General features: G+C 42.4%; 1 protein-coding gene across 8 annotated transcripts in view; it reads right to left on the bottom strand.

The window, feature by feature from the left end:
* Window positions 1-22,403, bottom strand: part of LOC122516702 (nucleolysin TIAR) — a 401,875-nt gene extending 379,472 nt beyond the window's left edge. For 2 of the 8 annotated variants that reach the window (XM_043634731.1, XM_043634732.1), the window contains exons 1-2: window positions 19,095-22,403; window positions 18,320-18,629 (exon numbers count right to left, since the gene is read on the bottom strand). In XM_043634731.1, the coding sequence (XP_043490666.1) occupies window positions 18,320-18,571 (252 nt within the window). In that variant the 5' untranslated portion in view covers window positions 18,572-18,629; window positions 19,095-22,403. Of the gene's footprint in view, window positions 1-18,319; window positions 18,630-19,094 lie in introns of those variants that run through there. The other 6 variants (XM_043634740.1, XM_043634738.1, XM_043634733.1 and 3 more) reach the window with 5 other exon arrangements.
* Window positions 22,404-24,043: the final 1,640 nt, after the last annotated feature.

Raw genomic sequence — 24,043 nt, forward strand, 5'->3', positions numbered from 1 at the left:
TTCAGGGATGGTTAGGATAGGATTTTAGAGTCGGTTTTAATCGGACTATCGGCTGGTACGACGGACCAGACCAACCCGATACCTATTACAACCTCTTCTTTTTCTTTTTATCTTAAAAAAATAGAAAAGTAGCAATTTCTTTTACTTAACATTCGTAATGTGATATAAAATGATTGTAATCCATGCTTACTCGTTTATATAGTCTTCGAAAAAAAGAAACTCCTCGTGCTTAGTGTGATATAGATTTAAAAATTGGATCGTATTTACTCGAGTGGTTCTTCGAATTTACTAAAAGTTTTCAATTACGAGAAACGACAAAGATATCTATTCTACTTTGCCTTCTTTGGTGTTGTTATTTTACTGCCGACGATAGATAGATATAGAGAAAGAGCGAGAAAGAAAGAGAGGAAGAGAGGGAGTAAGAAACGGTTCTCATTGGGTCCTCTCTTATCCAACGACTTCAAAGTCGTAGCGGAGAATCGTTCTGCAAATCCTCGAAGGAGGCGTATCCTGGCACTTCGTATGCTGGCTCTTCGACGTTACTTCGGATACCACCGAATTACCCTCGACTACTTCAGCCCAGATCTATTACCTTCTCTTTCTAACTGATCCTTTGTCTACCTTTCTGTCTCTCTCCCTCTCTCTCTCTCTCTCGCCTTGTTCATTCTACAACTTGCCTTCCATTCTCTCCTAAACCTATCTGTCATTCTCTCTCTCTCTCTTTCTTATCTTCGTTTCTATCTCTATCACTCGTTATCTATAATGGATTTTCATCGTTCTTCAACAATCCGCGAGGATCTCGTCGAGTGTAAACTCCTAGCAGAGCGGCCATGGACTTGTAATTATACGGAAGATCTCGTGCTATTAAATCCTTGTTAATTGCGTCTATATTGCGTAGCAGTGTACTATTACCACTATGAATGATTTCCATGGTGAAAGAACTCGGCTGGCCTTGAATGCAAGATACAAACGAGGCTGTCGAGTATCAGTCTTCAGTAGAAAACTCAATGCCTTTGACCCTTAGCTCTCTTTTATGCTCCCGAGATTTTTCTTTCTTTAATTCGGTTCAATTACATTCCCCCTCTGTCGACGCGTATATCGTTGGAAGTTAATTCTTTTTGTGTTACTCGACGAAGTCCGTACTAATTTACATGTTTCCGAGGGTAGGAGGAAAGATAGTAGCAAAGTCCTGTACGAGATCCGCAGGCCGAGTAATCGCGGTGAAAACGAACGTTGATGAAGGTTGAACAGGAGGATATCTATTCTAGGGGTGGAATCGAGGTTCGGATGATGTTACGGTTGTGAAAGTATGGCTGCTATGATAAGGACGAAGTAGGCTGTTGGCGGGATTTTTAGTGTGATAGAAAGAGAGAGAGAGAGAGAGAGAGAGAAGATGGTTACAAAGTTGCGAATTAAAAATACAAAGAAGGGCGAAGTGAGGGTGGGAAACGGAGGGTTTTATAGAAGAAGGAAGGAAGAGAAACGAGTAATGGTAGAAGGAAGAGGTGGAGATGAAGGAGGAGGTAGTAGTGGTAGCTGTGGTAGGGTGGATTTGAGACAAAGGGTGCGACGGGAACAATGGCTTGTAATCTCGAGCCCTTAGAATAGCCCTGTCCTGCGTTGCTCCGTTCAACTCGGCCCCATGCCCTTCGCCCTTCCAGATTCGAAGCCGAAAGCGAGACGCACGATTATTCCAACGAACCAACCCCCATCGCCATCGCCGGCAGCCTTGCTCGGACCTTTTCCCGCTCGATGGAATCCCGTCGTTGTCGTCATCGTCGTCGCTGCCTGTACTACTCGTCGAATCTTGTTAGGTACAATGAGCGGGTTAAACGAATCAATTTTTGTAGGACTCTACTCGGAAATTCCATTTCCGTGAACGAGAAACGAGCGGGAAACGCGCAGTAAAGGAAAATGAGAGGATGAGGGGAGAATAGAAAGGGATAAGGTAAGAGAGAGAGAGAGAGAGAGAGAGAAAAGGCGGGAGAGAGGAAGAGAAATGTTTCTGGCGCGAAGCGAATTGCTCGCAGAACCAAGTTCGTACGTCGTAAAAAAGTCTAACAGATTTCGTGTCCTTCGTGAAAAAAGAACATCCGACTAGTCGCGCGATCGGTGAAGTGTTTTTGGTAGGCGTCCAGAACGTAAGAGGCTTAGGTGGAATTAACGTCATGCTTATTTTTGCTTTGAAAAACGAAGGGACATTATCGGCTTATCGGACGGTATCGGCGTAAGTTTCGATCTTAGATGCGACAAATTCGACGGCCCGTAGAAATTTACGTAAAAAATCATTTCTTTACAGATACGAGATACGTACATCTCTTTTCGATGCACATTGTTCAAGCCGCAACATCCATCTTCTCTTCTCCTTCTCCAACCGCATCTTCTTGGTGGTCTTTTCCACGAAGAAGAACTTTCACGGATTACCATTTCGCCGTGATTCTTGTTAATATTTATTAGGCCTTTTCGTAAAACAGGAGAGATGACAACGAGTAGATGTTTCGCAAAAGAGAAGAAAAAGCGGATGTTCTCTTTTTCTATTTTAATTTCTTTTTAAAATAGTAAGAACGTGAAACGATTATTCGAACAATTCTTTTCCAGTCGTACAAGAATTTTCCTTGTCAAATAGTATTCCTTAAAAACAAATCAAACTGTATTATTATAAGGATATAAGAGATTGAAAAAAGATTGCAAGAAATTATCATATCGATAGACATAATTATCGTATAGAAACGCATAATTAGATTAAGATTGTAAAGTTGTAAAAGCAAAGCAACCGAGGCATATGGCTGGTGAGCATCGATAATAGTAAGACTCGAATGGCCACGTAGAGCTTTAGAGATGGAAGATTAGGTAGGGCTGTAATACGGACAGCAGCAAGCTCGACTTGCGCAAGCTCTAGCGACGTTTTATCACGGCGATCGTCGGCAAGGATAACAGCTTTGTCCGGCAACCGGAGGTACGCGTAGAACCATCGCTCGTGAGCTTTGAACGCACGTGTAACGTGAATTCATGATGCATACATATACACTTGACTATCTATATACTCTCATATTATATATTTATGTATATAAGATATTATTGTGTATATATATGGACATGTACATAAGTGTTTATATAATATATACTTGTGTTAATATACATATATATATATATATAAAATATATAGGTGTGGCGTCTATATATATGGGGTAGTAGCGGTATACCACAATCCAGTCCACGGATAATGCAGCCAGCGAGGGCAAGAGTGTATGTATCAGAGAGAGAGAGAGAGAGAGAGAGACAGAGAGAGGGGTGTCCGCGGTGGTCGGTGTCTCGGTTTGCATTTCACAGCGGAGATATACGGTTATCTTGTACACGTCCGCGACAAAGCCCGTACGTTCCGATTAAACGTTATCTAGCTCCCGGTACCTCGAACGTCCCACCAATCTGCGTTCGTATTAATTACGGTACTCATTAAGATATCCGGTAATTCGCGGCGAGGCCGAGTAGTAGCGTTTGCGAAACGAAGCGAGTGTGTAAGCAGCGGGTGTTTCGTTAACGCGCCGCGCCGCGCCGCGACGCCTCGCTCTGGTATTAATTTAGCAAGAAGCATAATTTTCGTTAATTAATTGATAGATCGTTGGCCGAGATAGTCAGCGACCGTAACCACGTTTGCTACGGTAAATCGTGAGAGAACAAATGACTGAACACGTTGGGTTCGACGAGAAGGACGCTTGTATTGCTGTTTACCATCATCTCTTGATTAATTAAATTTCATGTTCGAACGATGTTACATCGACGTGTCTAGCACAAACTATTAACTTTGAAGATTTCCTCCACCGTGATACCACTGCGCCAATCCTTTCTTATCTTTCAGGATCGATTAAGTACCGTTTAATCGTTTACTACTCCACCTAATATAATATTTTCACGATGGACACTTTGAAAACGAGATCGACGATATTAGGGATGGGCGTGCTAACGAGATTAAAAGACCCGGGGCGGAAAGGAAGCGGAAACCAACGGAGCTATTCTCGAGAGTGGAGCTCCACAGAACCGTGTTATAACTTCATTGCCTCTGCTCGGTGAGCCTCCTAAATTCGGAAACCTTGCTGGATTTCATCGTGCTTTCATTTTACCCCTCTCTCTCTCTCTCTCTCTTTTTCTCTCTTACACACACATACACATACACTTTCGCTTTTCTCCATCTCCTTTTCTCTCTTCTGTAACTTCTCTTAGCGTCCGTCTGTTTTTCTTCGTCTCCTAGCCTTTCTCCAACAGTGCCATCACCATTCTCTTTTTCCTTTTATCTCTCCCCCTCTCTCTCTCTCTCTGACCACAAGAGAACCCTTTTCCAAAGTCCTTTGCACCTAGTCGCGTACCGGCTGCCCCGCTTATATTCATAAGAACCGCGAAAATGTGGCGCGAATTTGCGATGTGCTAAAGTTAATTCTTGTCGGTTTTAAAGGGGATTACACGAGTTGAGCTTGGCCGAATCGTCTTTCGGACGATACGCAAACCCCGGGTTCGTCCCTGCTAACACATCTCCCTGTTCGTATCAATGTATGTGTACGAGCAAAAACACACCTCCACTTAGCCACGAGCCGGATTTAATCCGCTTGGACGAAAACGTGTATGAAACTACTTAAAATATAACCTTGAACGGGTGCCAGGCTATTCACTGTTTATACCACTCGGCTCACCCGTTGCATCGTCAAACGTCTACGACGAAGCTGCTACGTGCCACGCTTCTCGCCAATTCTTTCCCTCTCTCTCTTTCTCTCTCTCTTACTCTTCAGGTTGAGAATGGCACGGTGGCATGGAACATTCCACGAAATAAAAGGTTTTACGATAAGAGAGGAAAGCTGTCGCCACAGCAGCGTGTCTTAGAAAGTTTCACTTGGAGAAACATATGTTGCAAGATGTATTGTGTCCAGTTATAGTAGGATATCGTTTTAGTATCGAGAACTCAAACTCTTCTATCAGTTAGAAGGTTATAACGTTTTATGCTGATTATGGTTAGATCGCTTACACATTGTCTGTGCTCTCTTACTTCTTCTCCCTCCCCCCAATCTCTCTCTCGCTCACCTACTTGCGTTCATGTCCTCCATCAGCTTTCTCTCTCGCCCGTTCCGCTTGAAATTCCGTCAAAGTCCGTACTCTCCTCCGACCGATGGTTACTAGGATACGCGACACCCCCTTCCGCCTTCCACGTTCTACTCCTCGTCGATTCCCACCCCTTCAACCTCGCTCGCACCATGCGCTGATGTATGATTTAATGCTGGTTTCGAGAGTAGACTGAGCAGAGCGAGTAGAGCGAGTAGACTTCCAGAGAAGTAGAGTGAGAGAGAAAGAGTGAGAGAGAGAGAGAGAGAGAGAGAGAGAGAGAGAGGGTGGTCGGGGATGTCTGGGACGGTATAAGGGTTTGCACGGTGTAGTGTTGCAGTGAGCTCATTAATTTACTAGCAAGCGCCAAAGGGTGGCTTAACAAGGCGCTAGGTTCCATTTTATTAGGTAAAATTGAAGACACGCTCGAGGCCGCCCTCTTCAAGCGCGATAGGCCTAGTGCGTTCTCGTTGAAATTTCCAAGTAAGTTTCTTCTTTGATGGCCTAATCTCAATCAAATTGTAGATCTTATAGAAATAAATTAATCCTTTTTATCAACGAAAACGCGGAAACGATCCCTAAAACGTGTTATGTCTCGTTTGACATAGAATCGAAGTGATGAAATCGATCGAATATGTAGGTCGTGCTATTTAATAATGCTAGAAGAGTAGCAGAGACTAGTAGAGAGAAAACTCGATCCTACTAAAACTGGCGGACAGTGACGTCTAGCAAAATGGCGGGCTTGGCAGGTGGCGAGGCTAGGAAAAACAAAAGGACGAAGAAAAATAATTAATGTGGGTGTCTCATGTGCGCCAGCCCGACTCATCACTCTACCTCATTCTCTCCTCTCTCTCCATCTCTTTCTCTCTTTCTCTCTTTCTCTCTTTTTCCTTCTTCCTTTATTTCTCGTACGCTTGCTCTCCTCTTTCTAGAAAGAGGGTAGAACGAGTATCAGATAAAAAGATAACGAGGCTCTGCGAGGCTTCACGGGCTAGACGCCACAAAGGAACGGGGTACCCAAGGTACGTTTCAGCTAACGCTCATTGTTCAGCGATGTTCTATGAATATAGTTTCCAGATACATTTACTTGTAAATGCAAACTTTGCGACAAACTAAGCGCCCCAGCTCAGCTACTTCGAAGCCAGCTTCAAACAAAAATTTCCTCATCAGCTTTATAAATTTTATTTTATTTTTTATTTTATTTTATTTTATTTTATTTCTCATACAAATTGTCTTCTCGATTATCTAATCGAGTAATTATTTAAATAAGTATCGTCATTAAAAAAACATAGCTGAAAGAAAAGAATAATATTGTGTACAAAAGAAAACTATCATTATCATTCTTTTATTGTTTTCTATGAAACACGGTTCTCTACTCGCATTTGTATTGCATGACGAAACTATTTCGATTCTTTGCAAAGAAGTGAAGTTTTTTCTAGTAGCTGACACGTTACGAACGCGACTCTCAACGTTTTCTGCTATTTTCGATGGAGATTGAAAGAGAATGAGAAAAAGGAAAGAGAGACTGGTAGGAGTGTATAAAAAAGCAGCGTGTCAGAGCGGGCGTCGTGTTTTCGGGCAATTAAACATTTCCATTTTCAATTTCTCGTCGGTGCCGAATGCAGGGGCGCGGTCGGCGGTCAGCCTCTGGCCGACGACCGTTGATTCGTTTATCGCTTCTCTTGTTTCCTCTCTTACTCTTCCACCGCTTCTATTGCAGCTTCAATCTCTCTCTCTCTCTATCTCTCTTTCTCTCTCACTCCGTATCTCTGTTTCTCTCTATGTTGCTTCAATTTTTTTCATGGTTTTCCATTTCGAGCAAACTCCCTTCATCGGTCCCACCCCAGGCAATGGTGATGGCACCACCACTAGCATTACCACCCACGACTACCCCGTTTTCCGAGCACCTCGCTCGATTCACGGACAATCCCCTGCTATTCGAATCACCCTCGAGAATCGAGCGGATACCAAGCAATTATTTAACGCTGCGTACCGCGGCTTTGGTTTGTCTCGTTCAAATACGCTAGAATTCCTGGCCATCGGAATACAGTTCTTGTGCGTGCCAATAGTTTTATCGAATATACCATTATCGTTCGAGTCGCGGGAGGACAAGTGTACTTACGAGTGAGCGATCGAGTGAGCGTAACATAGCCAGGTTAAAATAATTTCGAATCGTATAATAGAATGCGGTTACCAATCGAATCCATTTTATAACGCGTAGGTATCTATAGAGCGTTTGATTTCCAATCGAATAGGAAAGTTTAACCAGAGGGATGAAGTTAAAGCCGATTCGTGAACAGTTTTACCTACATTGTTAGGATAGGAAAGACTTTGTCCCGACTGGGAAATAAAAGGAAATTCTCCCTTGGACTTGTCGATTTATTCCAAACCAATACTTTGAAATACGTACTATTTCTGTACGTATTGCTACTTACATATATATATACAGATTTAATATGAAGGTATATATACATGTATGCGTGTGTAGATTGTTGGAAAAGCAGGAGGTGGAATAGAAGGATGGCGAGAACGGGTATGGCGATGCGCAACAAAGTGTTTGAGCGGACAGTTTCTAGCACAACGCGCACAGCATTGTGTTTGGGCCAACTTGGGAGCAAGCAGGTGCCTCGGCTTCTCCCGTGGGAGGTATCACGTCCTCGCAAACCAGGATATATATCTCCGAGACAAAGCTTAACATCGCGAGACGTAGAAAACTCGTAAACAGATTGTACCGTTGAAAATACGATCGTTTCGATCGGTCCTAGGATACTACTAACTGTAAAAGTCAAAAAAAAAATAAAAACAACAAAATCTTAACTACGCGAAAGATCTTACAAATTCGAATCGTCGTTAACTTTCCCCATCTAATCTTTTTCTATCTATTCCTTTTTTCTCTTTCTCTATTACTTTTTAACCACGACAATGTTTTGTAAAGTTTAGAGAGTTTTTAGGAAGACAAAAATAGTCGGTGGAGATTGTAGACTCGTAACAGGCGTTCGCCTTTAAGCAAAACGAGATACACAATACAGCGCATTCAGAGTTCTCTCGAAAAGGACATAAATGTATGGGGCTTTCTGTATACATATACCTACGTACAGTATGCAACGGAGGAACATTTTATTCGGGGAGAAAGGTCGGCGAAATAAAGAGCGGTCACGCCAGAAGAAAATCATCGTAGAAGGAAGGAAAGACGGAAGGAAGGAAGGAAGGAAGGAAGGAAGGAAGGAATGAAAGAAGGAAGGAAGGAAAATGGAGAGAAAAATGGAAAGAAAGCGTAATAAAAGAAGACGAGAGATGCACGAAGAAGCATCTTCTCTCTCTTTCTCTCTCTCTCTCACCCTTTCTCTCTTATCGCTATCTTTTACAGACGCTGGACCTAACATCGCGGTGCCCCTGGGATTAAAAAACCTCAGCAAGAAATACAGCCACTGCAGAAACCCTCATTTGCAATCTACTTCCTGCTCCCTCGACCTTAGCCCGTGCTACTTTTCCTCCACCACTGAGAAAAGCTAGATTCGAGCCAATATTAGAAAGCGAAGAACTAGGAGAGGGGAAAAGAAAAAACGTAAAAAAGAGAATTTCACTGAAATAAAAGCAAGAGAAATAGACTATTGCGAAAGAATTTTGAGCAAATAACGTAGTGAATTTAGCGCTCGATTATGTTTCTATTCTTCGTATCTGCAAGCACAATAATTCGAGGAACGAATTCTCCCGGGAGAAATGAAATTTCTTTCAACCGATAAGCACTATGTATTGCTCATGAAAAACGAAGTAAGGGCCTTATACTCTTAGACAAAGTGAAAAGAGAAAATTGGAAAGAAAGTCACGTTTAAGCCAGTTCGCTTGAAGCAACAACATCCCTACATCTTTCTACTTTATATTCGTCGATCAAAAGAAGGAAGAGGAAGTTCCTTTAGATTCAGCATTCCGTTTTTACGCTAAGTTTCTCGCGAGACTATTTCACTATCTCGAGTTTAACTATCAAAGATTCAGCCAAGTGCAAGAGAGAGTAGCCAGTTGACGGAGTAGTCCGTTACGTCGTTGCAACGAACGATGGGTTGTTGGATGCGAAGGGTAAAGGATGACTAGAATGGGTTGGAGGTGGGGTTTAACGACCCCGATAGTCGCGGTAGGACGTGCGTGAGCCCTCGCACGACTGATTACGAGCGAGCGACCCTTTGACGATCACGATCGGCCGACTCCATGTTGCATGGAAAGAGAGAGAGAGAGAGAGAAGGAAAGAAAGGGAAAGGGAGGAAGCACATGTGATCGATCTAACGTTGGGCGGCGAAGAGAGCATCGCCTTAGGGGCTCTCCAGAGCGAAAGGTTTAGTTATACCGGCGTGGCGTACGCGCGGTTACGAGCGTGCATCAGCCTGGATAAATCACCGGATGTACTCTAACGTGGACACGTTGCAAGAGAGACGAGTCGTATTAACTTTTTACCGAGCAACCAGCTAGCTATCTAACAAATAGAGAAAGAGAGACGCTAGAAAGTCACGTTGCGTATTTAATGGTCTTAGCCAGCAAGAGCAAATGAGAAATATCGTTGGTACAACGAAAAGAGGGATTTTCGATAAAGAAGTGTAAAAAAAAAAAAAGAATTAAATTTCGATATACCAGTCATTTTGGCTGAGACAAATAAAGTTAGTAATTCGATGTTAAAGTCACGTCTAGATGGAAAGAATACGAATATCGTCCGGTAATAGAAATAATTAATACACTCTTATCTTCATCGAGGCAGACAAACCGATAATTTCAGCTCGTTATTAGACTACGGTAGTTCAACGTAACACTTCTTCTAACGGAATTAAAATATTGAATCGAAGTATCGAAATAAATCGAAATAAATCGCAAGGTTTCTTCTATCTTTTTCTACTTCGAAACTGGAAGATTTTTGACGTCTACGAATTTATTGCGTGACAGTCGTGACTTTGCTCGCGTAATATCTCCGAGGCGTTGCTTTTATACTAAAGTATAAACGGCCGAGAATACCGTTGCCGTTCTATACAAATTCTCTTTGTGTTGGTACACACATCTATGTATATATATGGACGCGTTGATATGTGTAGGCATGCGTTCATCTGTGTAGATAAATCACAGAATATAGTCCGACGTGGACTTTGGGAGAGACGTCGTATTAACGTTTTTGCTCCGCATGTAGCAAGGAATGACGATGGTTGGGAATGCGGACGAAGTTTGGTAGTTTGCTCGAAAGTGAGAGAGAGAGAAAGAGAGAGAGAGAGAGAGAGGCAAAGAGAGAAATAGAATATAACGTCGAGAAGTAGCGAATAGTATATTCGCTTCGCACCAACGGCTCGACGAGAAAGTAGAATTTAGAGAAACAGGGAGAGAGAGAGAGAGAGAGAGAGAGAATGAGAAGGAGAGAGAATGCATTCTCTCGTCTTAGCTCTGCTTAGAAGCGATTCATCGCCCAAAGTGCTCGAGCTCGATCTGTGTTTAACATGTAATGTGCTCAAACTATTGCAGTTGTCTCGCAAAGAGCGAGAGAATGGATAAGAGGGAGACAGAGAATGAAAGCAAAGGGGAGAGATAGAGCAAGACTATACTACTACCAATAGTAGATTCGCTTACTACGACTGGTTGCCTTTCCTCCCTCGTACTCTAGATCGATCGAATATTAATTAATGCGGTTGGCCGTAATTAAAAGTTTAATCGAAACGATTAATGTGTCGCCGATTAACAGGTTCTTTTATATCACCAGCATGTATTGGAATGTCGTTTCAAAATTTCCCAAGTACTCGGTTTATTAACTTTCGACGTAAATTCATTAGCGTAACGTAATATTTTGAAGATAGGATTTCTAATCTTATTATCGTTTGACACGACTTTAATATTCGACTATTTTTGTTGTCGTACTCTCTCTCTCTCTCTTTTTATTTTATATTATTGTTTATTTAAACATAATCAATAATATAGCGTGATATATAATATATACGAGCTCGATAACCGAAGCGAGAATAGTGGTAAGGATAAAAGAAAATGCAAGTGGAGCAGGAAATCGCGTCTCGTCCGTAAACCGAGGCTAATGAAGGGTACCGACTCTATGTTCGTCGAAGTTATGCGAGGGAGTATAGTCTGTCGCGCGGACCCTTGAATTCGTATTTATGTTTGTATCCATCGTTTGGCAATGGCGACGACGGCAGAACGGTGGCGAGAGTCTCGCGGAATTGAAATGCAAATAGCGGAATCCGGGATGCAAATTCTAGTTGCACAGGGTAACGCCAGCCAGCCATCCCAAACGAACGAACGAACGGAGCAGCCCGCGACACGGCCGCTATGGGATCGACTCCGAACGGAACCAAAAGGAATAGAACCGACTGGACTGCGAAGCGAGCAAAAGCAAGAGAGAGAGAGAGACAGAGAGAGAGGGGGAGAGAAGGAGCGAGAGAGTAAAAGAGAATGAGTGATGCCTGCGGGGAGATGTGAAAGAAAGACAAAAAATTGATTGCAATTCGGCGCCACTCTCGGCTTGGTCGAGATAAAAGTAATGCGTTTCGTGCATAACGAGTCGTTCAACTCCATCTTGCTCTTTCTCTCTTCCTCTCTCTCTCTTTCTCCCTCTTTCTTTTCCGTGTTTCTCTATTTCTCTTTCCGTTTCACACTTTCCACCGTTTCCCTTTGACCTCGCGATTACGTCGACCACTTTCAGTCTCCAACGTATTTTGTTCTCGTGGCACCCGGCATTGAAAATTTGAACGCACGTTACAAGAGACATTGGCAAAACAAACGAAAAATAAAAAAAATAAGAGAAATAATAGCACATTCGTTCTGCCCGAATATCTCTGTCGAGTTACAAGCCGCCCAATGTGTATTTGAATTTCTAACGATTTGAGGAGAAAATGTAATACGTGTTTCCTTGTCTCGCGTCCTTTTTTTTTAAGAGAAAATCGACGAGTTAGTTGCTTCTCGAAGATGGATTTTCTGTCGCATATCGTTTGTATTGATTTCATAAGGAGGAACGTAAGCTCCGGAAAAATTTCATGAATAATAAAAGAAGTACGATATCGTGCGTCGGAGACGTCGATATCACCAGGAGCTATATTATTTTCTCATGGTAGATACAATGGATCTACTAAAGAAGAAAGAGAAAAAGATCGAGTAGAAGGAAAAGTTTTAAACGTAGTTTTAGCGAGTTAGCCAAGGAGAGCCGCCGCACTTTAAGATCGCCTAATGACATTAGGGGAAACGTTTAGCAATACTCCTCCTTCTTCTTTTTTTCTTTTTCTTCTTCTTCTTATTCTCCTTCTTCTTATTTGCTTTCATTTAGTAGTATTTTCAACTTTTCAAAGATCGATATCTTCTAATTCTATTAAGTTGAATGTCACGGTTTATCTTGGATCGGCGTATCGTACGGTTTTCACGTGGGGTGGACGACAATCGGACGGTTAACAATAATTGGACACTCGTCCTCCTAGGAAAATGTAGACGCGGAGAGAGAGAGAGAGAGAGAGAGGGAAAATGAACGTGCTGTATCGTAGCGAACCCTTTCGGAAGTCAACTCGCAGATATCCGATTCCTGTCATGTTTTCACTGACGACGATTATCCGATTAGCAATCGCGCGCATCGCTTACACGGATTGACGTGACCGACCACGAGAATTCTTTACGGTCTAATGGTCCACGAAGAAGACAGAAAGAGAAAAAGAGAGAGATCGATCGAAAGGTCGATCGATAAGTATAGAATTCTCGAGTCTCATCATGATGCTTTGAGTTTAGTTTATACTCGACAACGATTACGATCGTTATTCCTTACAACTAGAAATTATAAACAGATAATAAAATTCTAAGGTAAATAAATGATCAATAAAATGTTAAGCATTCTAATGATTCTTATCTATATATTTTATGAAATCAATCAGTTAATTTTTATGAAATTCAATTAGTCTGTCATATGACGAAAGAAAAACTAGCGAACGTGGCGAGATAAAAATATAAATTAAAAAAAAAATATATATATATATGTATTGATAAATATAAAAGAGAGAAAAAAAAAGTCGAGTGGCTAGGGTGAATAGGGGTAATCGAGCATCCTACTTAATATGCCGAACAAGGGTGGAACAACTCGTTGCAAAGCGGCCGCTGCCGCGAGTGGGCGGAAACAAATGGCAAAGGGCATTGGCGGCTATCCTTTACCCGGGAATCGTATCGTCCAGCACCCTCGCTACGGACAGAGTGCCATCGATTACGCCAAAATTAACATTTAAAAGCGGAAAATTTGCAAGTGCCGAGAAGCTCTGTACACTAACCGTTGGTACCATAATACGTAACGCGAGTACTACCGAAATATCGCACGTGCAGGAGGAGCATTCTCGTTCCTCTCGTTAGCGATAGCGAGCAACGAAAGGGTGCAAGACGGGAGAAAAAAGAGAAAGGGATGTTATGAGTAAAGAAGGGGGAGAGTGAGCCTCGGAAACCCCTCGCTGTTAAATGTAAATGTCCGGCATTTGTTACTTCTATCTTTCTCTTTTTCTCGCGTAGGAAGTACTGTTTGTTTGTATCTGCGGTTCGCGAGCACAGCGACAGTAACAGGGGGTGCGAGTCGATGGCGAGGGGTAGCAACGAGAACGAAAAGGGAAGGACCAGGCCGCTCTGAAACTCTCTCTGCTGCTATTCGGCATTTTTTGTTACCTCTACTTTTGCCATATACTTTTTTATTTTTGCGTGGCCCGCCGGCTTCTATGTAAGCCAGCGCGTGGGAGTGAGCCTCGGGACGCTCATTTGTAAAATTTTATGATAACCTCCCCACTACTCCTTTATTCTTTCTCTCTTGCTCTTTCTCTCTCTCTCTCTCTCTCTATCTATCTATCCCTCTTTCTATCTCTCTATCTCTCTTCGTCGAGAGACTCCTCCTCATCCCTCCCTGTTACCGTCGCGTTGTATCCATTACGAGCGTGTTGCTGCTCCTTTTTAGGAATTTCGTTTTAATTACTGCCCGTTCGCCGTGTATCCCCATCCCTCCACCTCGTTTCGTTCTATACCTTTTTTACTTTCTCTCTTTTCTCTCTCTCTCTCTCTCTCTATCCTTCTCATTCAAATTCTCGACGTTCTATCTCTTTTTATCGGTCGGTACAACGCGCACGCGTGGCCATGACCGCGCGAAAACTCTAAACGACGTTGCACATCGATCTGAGAGAGAAAGAGCTTGGATATCAGAAAGCTATTGAAATCCCGCGAAATTGCGGTGCAGCCGTACGCGAGAGCCTTTCCCCGTATCGGCGGAGTACCATCGCGCAAACCATCCCGTTCCTCATACCGTTCCTCATCCAGTTTCTCATCCCTTTATTCCCGTTCCATCTCCTCTCTCTCTACAGTCGTGCTTTTTTCCGGCATCCTCTGCCACCCCTTTAATGAATACGATACGGACGGAGCATCGATGAAAGATAACCGAATAAAAACCGTTCCGCCCGCGGAAAATCGTCGAATCTGCCTGGGTGAAGAAAGTTAATCGAGTTTAAAAATGATAAGTTTCCTCGCACCGTTCGACCAAATACTATGTGTGTGTGTGTGTCTATGTATATTTATATATTTTTTCTAAATGGTCGAATTTTTGAATGTATCTTCTTCCAACGTCTATGTAGAACAATCGACCACCGGTGTCGTTTTGACGATATTACGTTTGGATTTATATACTCGCGATAAGAAGAAAAATAGATGACCGTATTGTTCTATTTTAAAGACAGAACAATTATTGATACGTCATTTGATCACGTGTAATTGTGGTCTAACACCGAAGACAAAGAATATCGTTGAAAATTTATTCTACCTTTTGCGAAGTAAACATTTGTTAATTGATATATCTATTTTGAATGTGAATAATTCCAACGCGTACGTTATTTTTAATAATATAATATCAAGCAAACTAATATTCTACGTTTTAAAAGACGTTTTTAAAACAAACAAACCTTCTTCATTTCGTGATTCGTGAGAAAAAACGATGAAGAAAAGCATTGTGCTAGAAAGTTACAGGCGGCACGCTACGTGGGGTACGCTGCGTCTGTGGAAACGACTGCCATACTTGTATGGAGCCGCGACTCTTTTGATATTTCAACAGAGTAGACGAGTGGCGTGTCGTAATGAAATCATCTCCATCGCTTTGATCTTCCCCGCGTGCGCGCGCGCGCATTAACCAGCCATCCAGGCACAGACAGCCAGCTCATGTTCGCGCTTATTCTCTTCATCCCTTCGTAGAAAGATAGGAACAACCTTTGCGTCTCTTTTCTTTCAAAACGGTTACACAGTCTAATCCCTCTCTTGTCGGCTTTACTCGACATTCCCTATCGTAACCCTCTCGATCTTTCCTCATCCTTACACCCTTTGCCACTTTTAAAATGAGTTTCTTCGCTTGTTTTCATTTTTTCACTTTTGTCCAGCTAATTTTATTTTAATGACATGGCACGAGACTCTTTGTTATTTTTTCTCGAGACCACCGTCCGAAACTTGCAAGCAACAAACTATCTTCGACATACGTATAGGAATAGAAAGAAATTTACAAGAAGAAGAAGAAGAAGAAGAACGATCTATAAAGTCGAACCGATCGTGTAAAAAGGAACGAAATTGGATTGGCAAAGCTCCGACATCACGGTTGATGGATGTATGAGAATTGTATCGAAGTAGACCAATGCGATAGAATAAGTCAGTCTATTTCGTAGCCGCGTAGAAATGTAGATATTTATTTAGAGAAATTAAATTTAACATCGTAATTATAAAGAAAACGTTTTCGTGCTGATGCTATTTTGTTAATTAATAATACTTCTGTAATTTGAATTTGATCGTTTATGTTTCGTTGTTTGTTCGAAGGGAATTGGAAAGGAGAAAAGAAAACAAGAAAAATAAGAAGTGAAAAAGTAAAGGAGGGACAACGATATCATGCAAGATTCATTCGACTCTCCAAAGGCGTAATAGTATCTTATTAAATTACAGTGTGATCCATTGGAATTTACGATGGACAGAGACGATGATCGATACCCGAAGAAGAGTCGATATAGAGGCACTAAGAAACAGGGGTTGGTACGTACTGGGATGAGGGATCTCGTCTTCTTTACACAAGAGAGCCACGACCGTAGCAGGTATATAAGGTGTATCGAGCAACAAGGACTAACGGCCTTTAATTAATAAAGTTACGCGAACAACTCTCAAAGTCTTCCCGCTCCTTCTATACTCGTTCTCTCTTACCAACGCGCACCAGCTATTTCCCTCCGCTTTAGAAATTCTACTATTTCTCTCCTTTTCCTTCTATCCTTCCTCTTTCTCCTTCTTCTTCCTCCTTCTTCGATTTCTCTTAAAGTGGGCTCCTATTCGGGAAGTTGGATCTCTTTGTAAAGCTCTTACGCATTTTCTTACTAATTTTAAAATATATTGTTTCTTTCCGAGATGATGATCAACGAATCGTTATAATAAAAAAACTAAATCAAGCATTCGCGTAATCATTAATCTCTTTAAAGAAAACGATCTTTTTAATTTACGTGCGTATCTAGAGAGAAATATTATCTTGCCCTTATCTTAAATAAGTAAACTTCTTTATCTTGGATCGTTGAAACAGAAGAGTCTATTTTTTGTTATATTTTCTGTCTCTTTTTCTCGTTCTTTTCATCTCTATTTCCCAATGTTTAACTGTCGCATCCTATAGCTTTCACAGGATGTACACAGATAATTGATAACTTGTTCGACTAGACGATGTGTCTTTTTCTCGGAAACCCAAGCGGGCGCCAAAAGTTGACTCGGTCTACGTAAGAACGATCTTACTAAGCGATACAAGGGTTGGGAAGGGATTGGGATCGACGCGAAACGGGCTGGAAGAGTTAGCCCGGAAAAGGGTAACGCGGACTACTAACGCGAGGTGCCAGGATTCGAGAAATTAAGTCGCATTCTCGCTGCCAACGCTGCCACCACGCGCTACGGCAAACGTCGTCATCGCAACGAAAGTCCTCTTCGAAAGGATCCGAAAGGCGAGTTATGGCTCGCTAAAGAAAATTGACTTGAATCCACGCCAGGATAATAAAAGCGCGCCCCGCTACGTGGTGCTACGAGCGAGAAATATGAAAGAAACGATCCGATACCGGTAAGCAAGAACTCTTTCGATGTGCTTGCCGCCGGCTGCACTCTTTGGTGGAAACGAAAAATATCGTAGAAATATATATCGGTATAGTGCTTTCGTTGGATGCACAATCGATACCGATTGCTCCTGTTCTTCTTGCGATACGCTAGACGATACGTGTAGCCAATGTACCTATGTACGTAGCAATGAGTATCGATTATACTCGAGTACGTATTATATCAGGATCGATGTTATCGTCGATACACTGTGAGCGTAATATTCCTACGAAACGATCCTAGCAAAATATCGGCTTTTCTCGGTAAGGAACTAAAAGTGATTCTAACAAATATGACGTAAGTGTACACCTCGTTGTACTTTCGACTAAACTTTTGAATCGATAAAATTACTTTCACGAGCAATCGTTCAATTCGTTGTATTTTGTTTTTTGTTCCGTTCCATTACTAATTGAAGTAACGCAAGGCAACCGGCGATGCGTATTCTTCGAAGCAATATTTCGTTATCAGGATGATAAATGATCTACGAGTCATTAAAGTTGTTGTGATATTTTTATAATCACTGCCAATGACAGTGACCGATCGAGTAAAAAGCAAACATAGTCGGTAAGTGCATAAAATTGTCTCGGTCCTTATTTGAACGTAATATTCGATAACTTCGTTCGTTGATACGTGTATTTAAAACACATACACATACATACACACAAACAATCATACACGCATCACCGCTTAAACTTATAACATACGAGCCAACTATACAAGTACTATAAGTAGCAGAGGAAATATGTGTACCTACTTCATATGGCAACATTCGTTACAAAGCAAAACGTACACACGACAGACGGATACTTTATAAAAGGAATTATGTGTGTTTTATGATTGAGGAGCATTCTACTGAGCACAGCATTCGTGAATGGACGTGTTTCGTACAACGATCTACCTTGTGTTCGAGGTAACATTCGGCATGTAAGTTTACTTAGGCGTCTATAATCTAAGCTGACCAATTACCTACGTTAATGACATACCTACTTGCTGCAAAATCTTTTTTTCTTTTTTATTTATTTAATTTTTTTTTTAAGGATCCGCTCGAGATAAAAGCACGCGGCGAGCGAAAGTTGGTAGCTGTCGAGCGAGGACGCTAGCGGTTGTGCAGTCTCTTTACCTTGTTCGGTGTAGTCGCTTGTTGCTGCGGCGAACAGCTGGTGCTATGTACGGTCGGTTGATTGGTTGTCGCCGGCACGATGCCCTGGTGGTTCAGGTGACTCAGCTGATTCAGCTGGTTGAGCTGCTGCGGCTGCTGCACCGGATTCTGGTTGGAGGCCTGCAGCTGTTGATGGTGCGTCTGATGCGCAGGATGAGTCGTCTGATGGTGCGTCGCAGGGAAAGTGGGCACCGTGAACGGGACGAACAGCATCGGGCTGCCGAGGATGTGCGCACCACCTCCACCCAATGCCCCCGTCTCCTCCCTACACCTTTTTCGTGCGTTTTTGGTTTTGGATAGCTCTTTTAGTCCATCGATCGTGTTTGTTTTATATTGTTGTTGTTATTTCTTTTTTTTTTTAACTTTATCTTTTAGTTACTTTTGATTTAAAATTTGTACTTTTAATTTTAGATTTACTCTTATTTTTGCGACGTGCTACTACGTATTATTGCCTTTTTTGTTTGGTTATTATTTTTTATTGGGATTCTATCTTATCGATCAACGTCGAGGACGAGAACGACGACGAAGACAGTGGTAACGGATGTGGTGGTAGAAGTAGTGGTAGTGACGACAATAGTAGTAGTAGAAGTAGTATTATTTAGTGATGATATTAGTAAAGTAGTAATATATTTATATATATATGTATGTATATATATATATATATTTATATATATGTACAGTATATATATAGATATCGAAGTCAAGGTAGGAATGTATCTTAGCGATTTATCATTACCTGCACTCCTGCCCCAGCCCTTGGTGCTGGGGGTGGGCGTAGGGGGCGGCTCGGACGGAGGTGGTGGACGCCACCCTCGCTACCCTCAGCGATAGGCCGCCCCGTTGGCTAGTAAGCTGAACCGAAGGAGGTTGGTGATTGGTATGCGCGCAGCAACAGGCACGGCAGCCAATCTGTTGTTGTGGTGCCGGTATAGCCTGAAGGTGGTGATGATTAAGGGGCCCCCTGGGCCCCGTGGAGGAGGAAGAACACGGGTACACCCCAAGCAGGCAGCCCACCACCGCAGCCCCGGGGCCCGGTGCGCTTGGTGGCAACGCGCCTGTAGACGAGGCCACCCCAACCTCGCTGGCCCTCCTGCAACCACTGCACCACTGCACCCACCCTCCTGAATTGCCTGACTGATTCGGCCTCCTGACACCGATCGTTGAGCCGGACTGGACCACCTCAGCTGTACCGTCCTTCCTTTCGGGATCCCCTGCGGCCGGGATCTTGCTACTTTCTTTTCTTCCCAACTTGATCACCTTCGATCACTTATGCGTGATCTCTTTGCGTTTATTTCACTAAGCAAACTTATTATTTATTTCCAGCCTTAACAAACTCGGACCTTATGGACACTTTTCTTCGACGCGCCAATTAATTATTTCGAAGAATTGTGCTCAACAATTAATAATCGTGCACAAACTCTATGATCGCGATAAAATGATCCAATGAATTTCTGACGTATTAATACCGAAAAAACAGCAACGGTATGTGGTTGTTGTTGCTTGTCCGAGTGGAAACGTAGACGAGGTGCCTAAGCGTGTGCGTTCACCGGTAGAAGTCACGGCGCCTCTGATGCTTACTCATAACCACGTGGTCGAGCTGGGGTTGCTTCCGATCGCAATCTCCGGAAGAGGCAGTACGAGAAGCGTCGGTGAACGGAAACCTCGCGAGTACGAAGAATGCGAACGCGTTTACAATTCTTCTCTTTCTATTGCTACGACTTCTCTCTACCGTTGGGAAACTTTCTTCAACTATAGCGCCGACACGAGTTTTGAATAGGAAACAGTTATCGGAGTATTAAAGGAAAAATAACGTGCTCGAGCGTTTCAACAAGTACACAACAACGATTTATCGCGATCCTCCCTTCCCATTCACAATAGCGGCACTTTTTTATCCTTACACCATTTCAATCGCTATCGCGCGTAATGATCTTCTCTCGGAATTCTCGTCGATCGTCGGTTTCACTTTCGCGAACAGGTGGCCCTTCGACGATGTATTCTTGGTATGCAATTCAGTTGACTCTGGTAAACACGTACTACAGCTCGTATCACAATTAACCAAACATCTCTTAAGTTTATATCGTTTATCTTCGCACAGACTTACCACACGCGTTCCTAAAAAAAAAAAATAATAATCGTATACAATTGTTATTCGTTGTGTTTCGATATATCGGTATACGGATGTATACGAGGAAAGATCGATGATGATCGGTAATAGTAGTAGAAATACACTCTTATTGCTAGCTGAGCGATCGTGACAAATATTCTATTGATTTTATTTTTTAACGAAACCTTGGATCTGATCAAAATTGCATTATCCTAATTATATTTCTTTTCCTTTTATTATCATACTCGTCGTCGTATTCGTTATACTACTTTCCACTTTGTATTATCCTCCTTTCGTTAACCCTTCTTTCTATGGACGTATCAAATGCGGTTGCGGCGGATGTCGTTGATAATCAGCGTCAGGTTGACGATTTATTATAGAAAATGAATGAAGCGACGGCAACCCCCCCGTAGTCTCTCCGCCTCGAGAGGGCACGTATCTTCTCGCGTGATCGCCCTCTCTCTGTCTCTCTTTCTCTTTCTCTCTCTCTCTCTCTTTCTTTCTCTTACTACTTCCGTTCTCCTTTTCACGTTGACGCGAACCGCAACGGAGTTTGTCCCCGCGTTCAGGCAAACGAGGACGAAGACACGACGGGCGGAAAAAGAGGGAACCTAACCCGTAATGTTGGAAGGTCGCTCGCCGACTGACTAGCACTTCCGCTCAGGCTGTTGTGCGATTCAGAGTGGGGGATGCTTCGTTGAGTTGTTGTGTGTAGGGGTTGGTGGCGGCGGCTCGGCTCGTCGGTTGGTTGGTCGGGGTAGTTGTGTGTGCTTCGCTCGTACTGTGCGCGGGAAACCGGGGGGTTTCGGGCCTTTGCCGCTCGTCTAGCCTGGCGAAATAGCGACCAGTTTCACGTGGCAAGCACTACCTTCGGTTAGACTACTCGCCGGAATATTTATCCTCTTCCGTTTCCTTTTTTCTTTTTTTCTTCCGTTCGTTACAATAGTTCGATGAATTAACTTCTTCTTTTTCTCTCCTATACTTTTTCTTTTTCCTCCTTCTCCTCCACGAAAAAAAATAACTCTAATTGTTCGAGAGAATATATATAGAGACAGCTATTTATTTCTCTCCGACGTCTGATTTATTTCAGAGTGTACTACTTAAAGTGCCGATACCTCGAAGGAAAGCTCGAATAAACAATCGGATGCATGCGAGGAATCGCGCACAAAAACTTCTTTAAGAATGATTAACTTATCAATCGAATCTCCCCGCTATTGTTAGAACTCATTAATCATGTACCCCTGTTTTGCAATTTGATCAATTACTTTTTACAATATCTTTTTCATATTTTTTCGTACATGACTATAGCGACCTGAAGACTAATGCCGTCGGATAAATTTGACATTCGAATACTCTTCTCTCATGCAATTTTGTCAATTTTATTATACGCAAAGATAAAATGAACCGATTCGTTAAGGCACCGAAGTATAATATTAAACTTGTTAAAATAATATAACGGGAAATCAAAGCCAAGATTTCGAATTGCGACGGAAAAGAAAAAGTGAAAAAAACTGCACTGGTTCTATCATAAATATTCACTGAGATCGGTTTCGTCTTTACCACGTATTTACTTTCACGTAACAGTCACAGTAACACAATTAACGAAGATCACTGAATAATATTCACTGACGAAACTCTCGATGTTCTTCGTCTTGACGTTGGTAAGCGTTGTTATTATTATCAACAGCGCCAATAAGGTTGGACGAAGAGCGCACAATTAATCACTTTAGCGATGTAAAAGACGTGACGAAAGGTCCAAGTTTTGAAGACGCGCGAAAAGGAGGGAATCGGTTTCTTTGGTTAACGGTAGCTTGTTTGTACGCGTGCGTCTTCTAGGAGCGTTGTTGTGTTTACGGCTGGCGTTGCTGCTTTGTACCGGTGTGTTTCGATGGTGGTAGTAGTGGTGATGGTATTGGTAGTTGTGGTGGTGGTAGTAGTGTTGGTGGTGGTGGTGGTGGTGGTGGTGGTTGTTGTAGTAGTAGTGGTGGCGATTGTATCGTGGTAGTAGTGATGGTACTAGTTGGGGGTTGGTATCAGGGTCGAACGGTCTCGATGAGAAGTGAGGAGGGTCGTGTCGACGTTGGATATTAAAAAGGGTCGACGATAGGTAGGTATACTGACGAGAAAAGAAATATAGAAAATATAGAAAGGTGTCTAGGTGTCCTAATAGTGTGTCTGCTAGCGGGCTTGTGGACTTGGAGCGCCGTGTCCTGCACGTAGGTAGGCAGCGTGGAGACAAGAACCGTGTATCGCAATGTATCGCGGCGGTGGTGGCGGTGGCGGTGACGATGGTGGTGGTAGTGGTGGTGGCAGCAGCGACGACGCCGGCAAGAGAAGAGGTGGTGGTAACTGGAGGGGTGGTCTATTGGATGGAGGGGCTGGTGGGCGGTAGAGAGGGCGGCTGAGAGGGGTGGTCTGCCTCTCGTTCCCTCGTTTCTCGCTCGAAGCGCTCGAAGAGAGGGTAGGTCGGACGATCTCGAGAGAGAGAGACCGAGGGCGCGCAAAGCGTCTACTCGCGAGTTGAGTTCTAATACTGCTTCTCTTCGGATCTCTTCCTTTCTTTTTCTATTTATAGGGTTCTTTTCATTTTCTTCATTATCAATAAATTCTGATACAAAGAAAGCAAAACCTAGAAAGAGATCTTTTGTTTAAAGAAATCGATAAAAAACGTATCAACGAATCTCGCTGTTTTGCTCCTGAGAATGATATATTGGAGAAAGGGTAAGAGCAAAGTTCCTCGTAGAATAGGGAAGCATAATGCCGTACGTCCATTTAAATGAGCTATTAAGAATGAAATAATTACGAGCAATTATACAGCTTGTACTACTTCAGCGTGCTTCATGATATTGTAATAGGATAAATTATAAAACGACGGTATATTTTCTCTTGATGACAATTAATGAAGTTCCAGTCTAACGGATAAAGCGTTACCTTGATGTATTTGATAGTTATTTGTTTTTTTATTAACAATAGATAAGCTCTTCGTATAATCAAATTCATGTTTAATAATGCGATTTCCATTAGACTTGACTTCATCGATTTCAAGGTGCGTGACTAACAGCTTCTCGCAGAATGGAAGATCGCTCGTCGAATTACTGCAATTTCTCAGACCACGTCGAAACTTTTGGTGACACTTCCTTGGGATACTATGAAAGTAATGTATTAAGCATTTGCATATGTATTGTTACGTGTTCTATACGCGAGGAGAATAGTGAGCATTTACGAGTTGCAATTTTAGTCAAAGTATTCAAAAATGCGTACGTCTATATACGTCCCACACATATATTTGATTTATATACATATATAGGTCTATATACAATATATCCACGCATATATATGTATTATGTAGAAGTACACAAGTATGCGCTCAATGAAATAATAAGAATAATATTCTATGCCTCCTCCTTGGAAATAACTATACGAAGAACTTCTTGGCAGTCTGGATTCTAAAGAACTTATGAAAAAAGACGTAGGTAAATGCCTTCCCACCTCTAACATTTCTTTTTCCTCTAAACCTTTTACTTGCTTCTACCTTTTTACTTTCTCTCCTCTGTTTTACCCTCTTTATAATACGTTCCCTT

This window comes from Polistes fuscatus, unplaced genomic scaffold (genome assembly GCF_010416935.1).
Source record: "Polistes fuscatus isolate 324 unplaced genomic scaffold, CU_Pfus_HIC Scaffold2, whole genome shotgun sequence".
In the NCBI taxonomy this organism is placed as follows: Eukaryota; Metazoa; Arthropoda; class Insecta; order Hymenoptera; family Vespidae; genus Polistes; species Polistes fuscatus.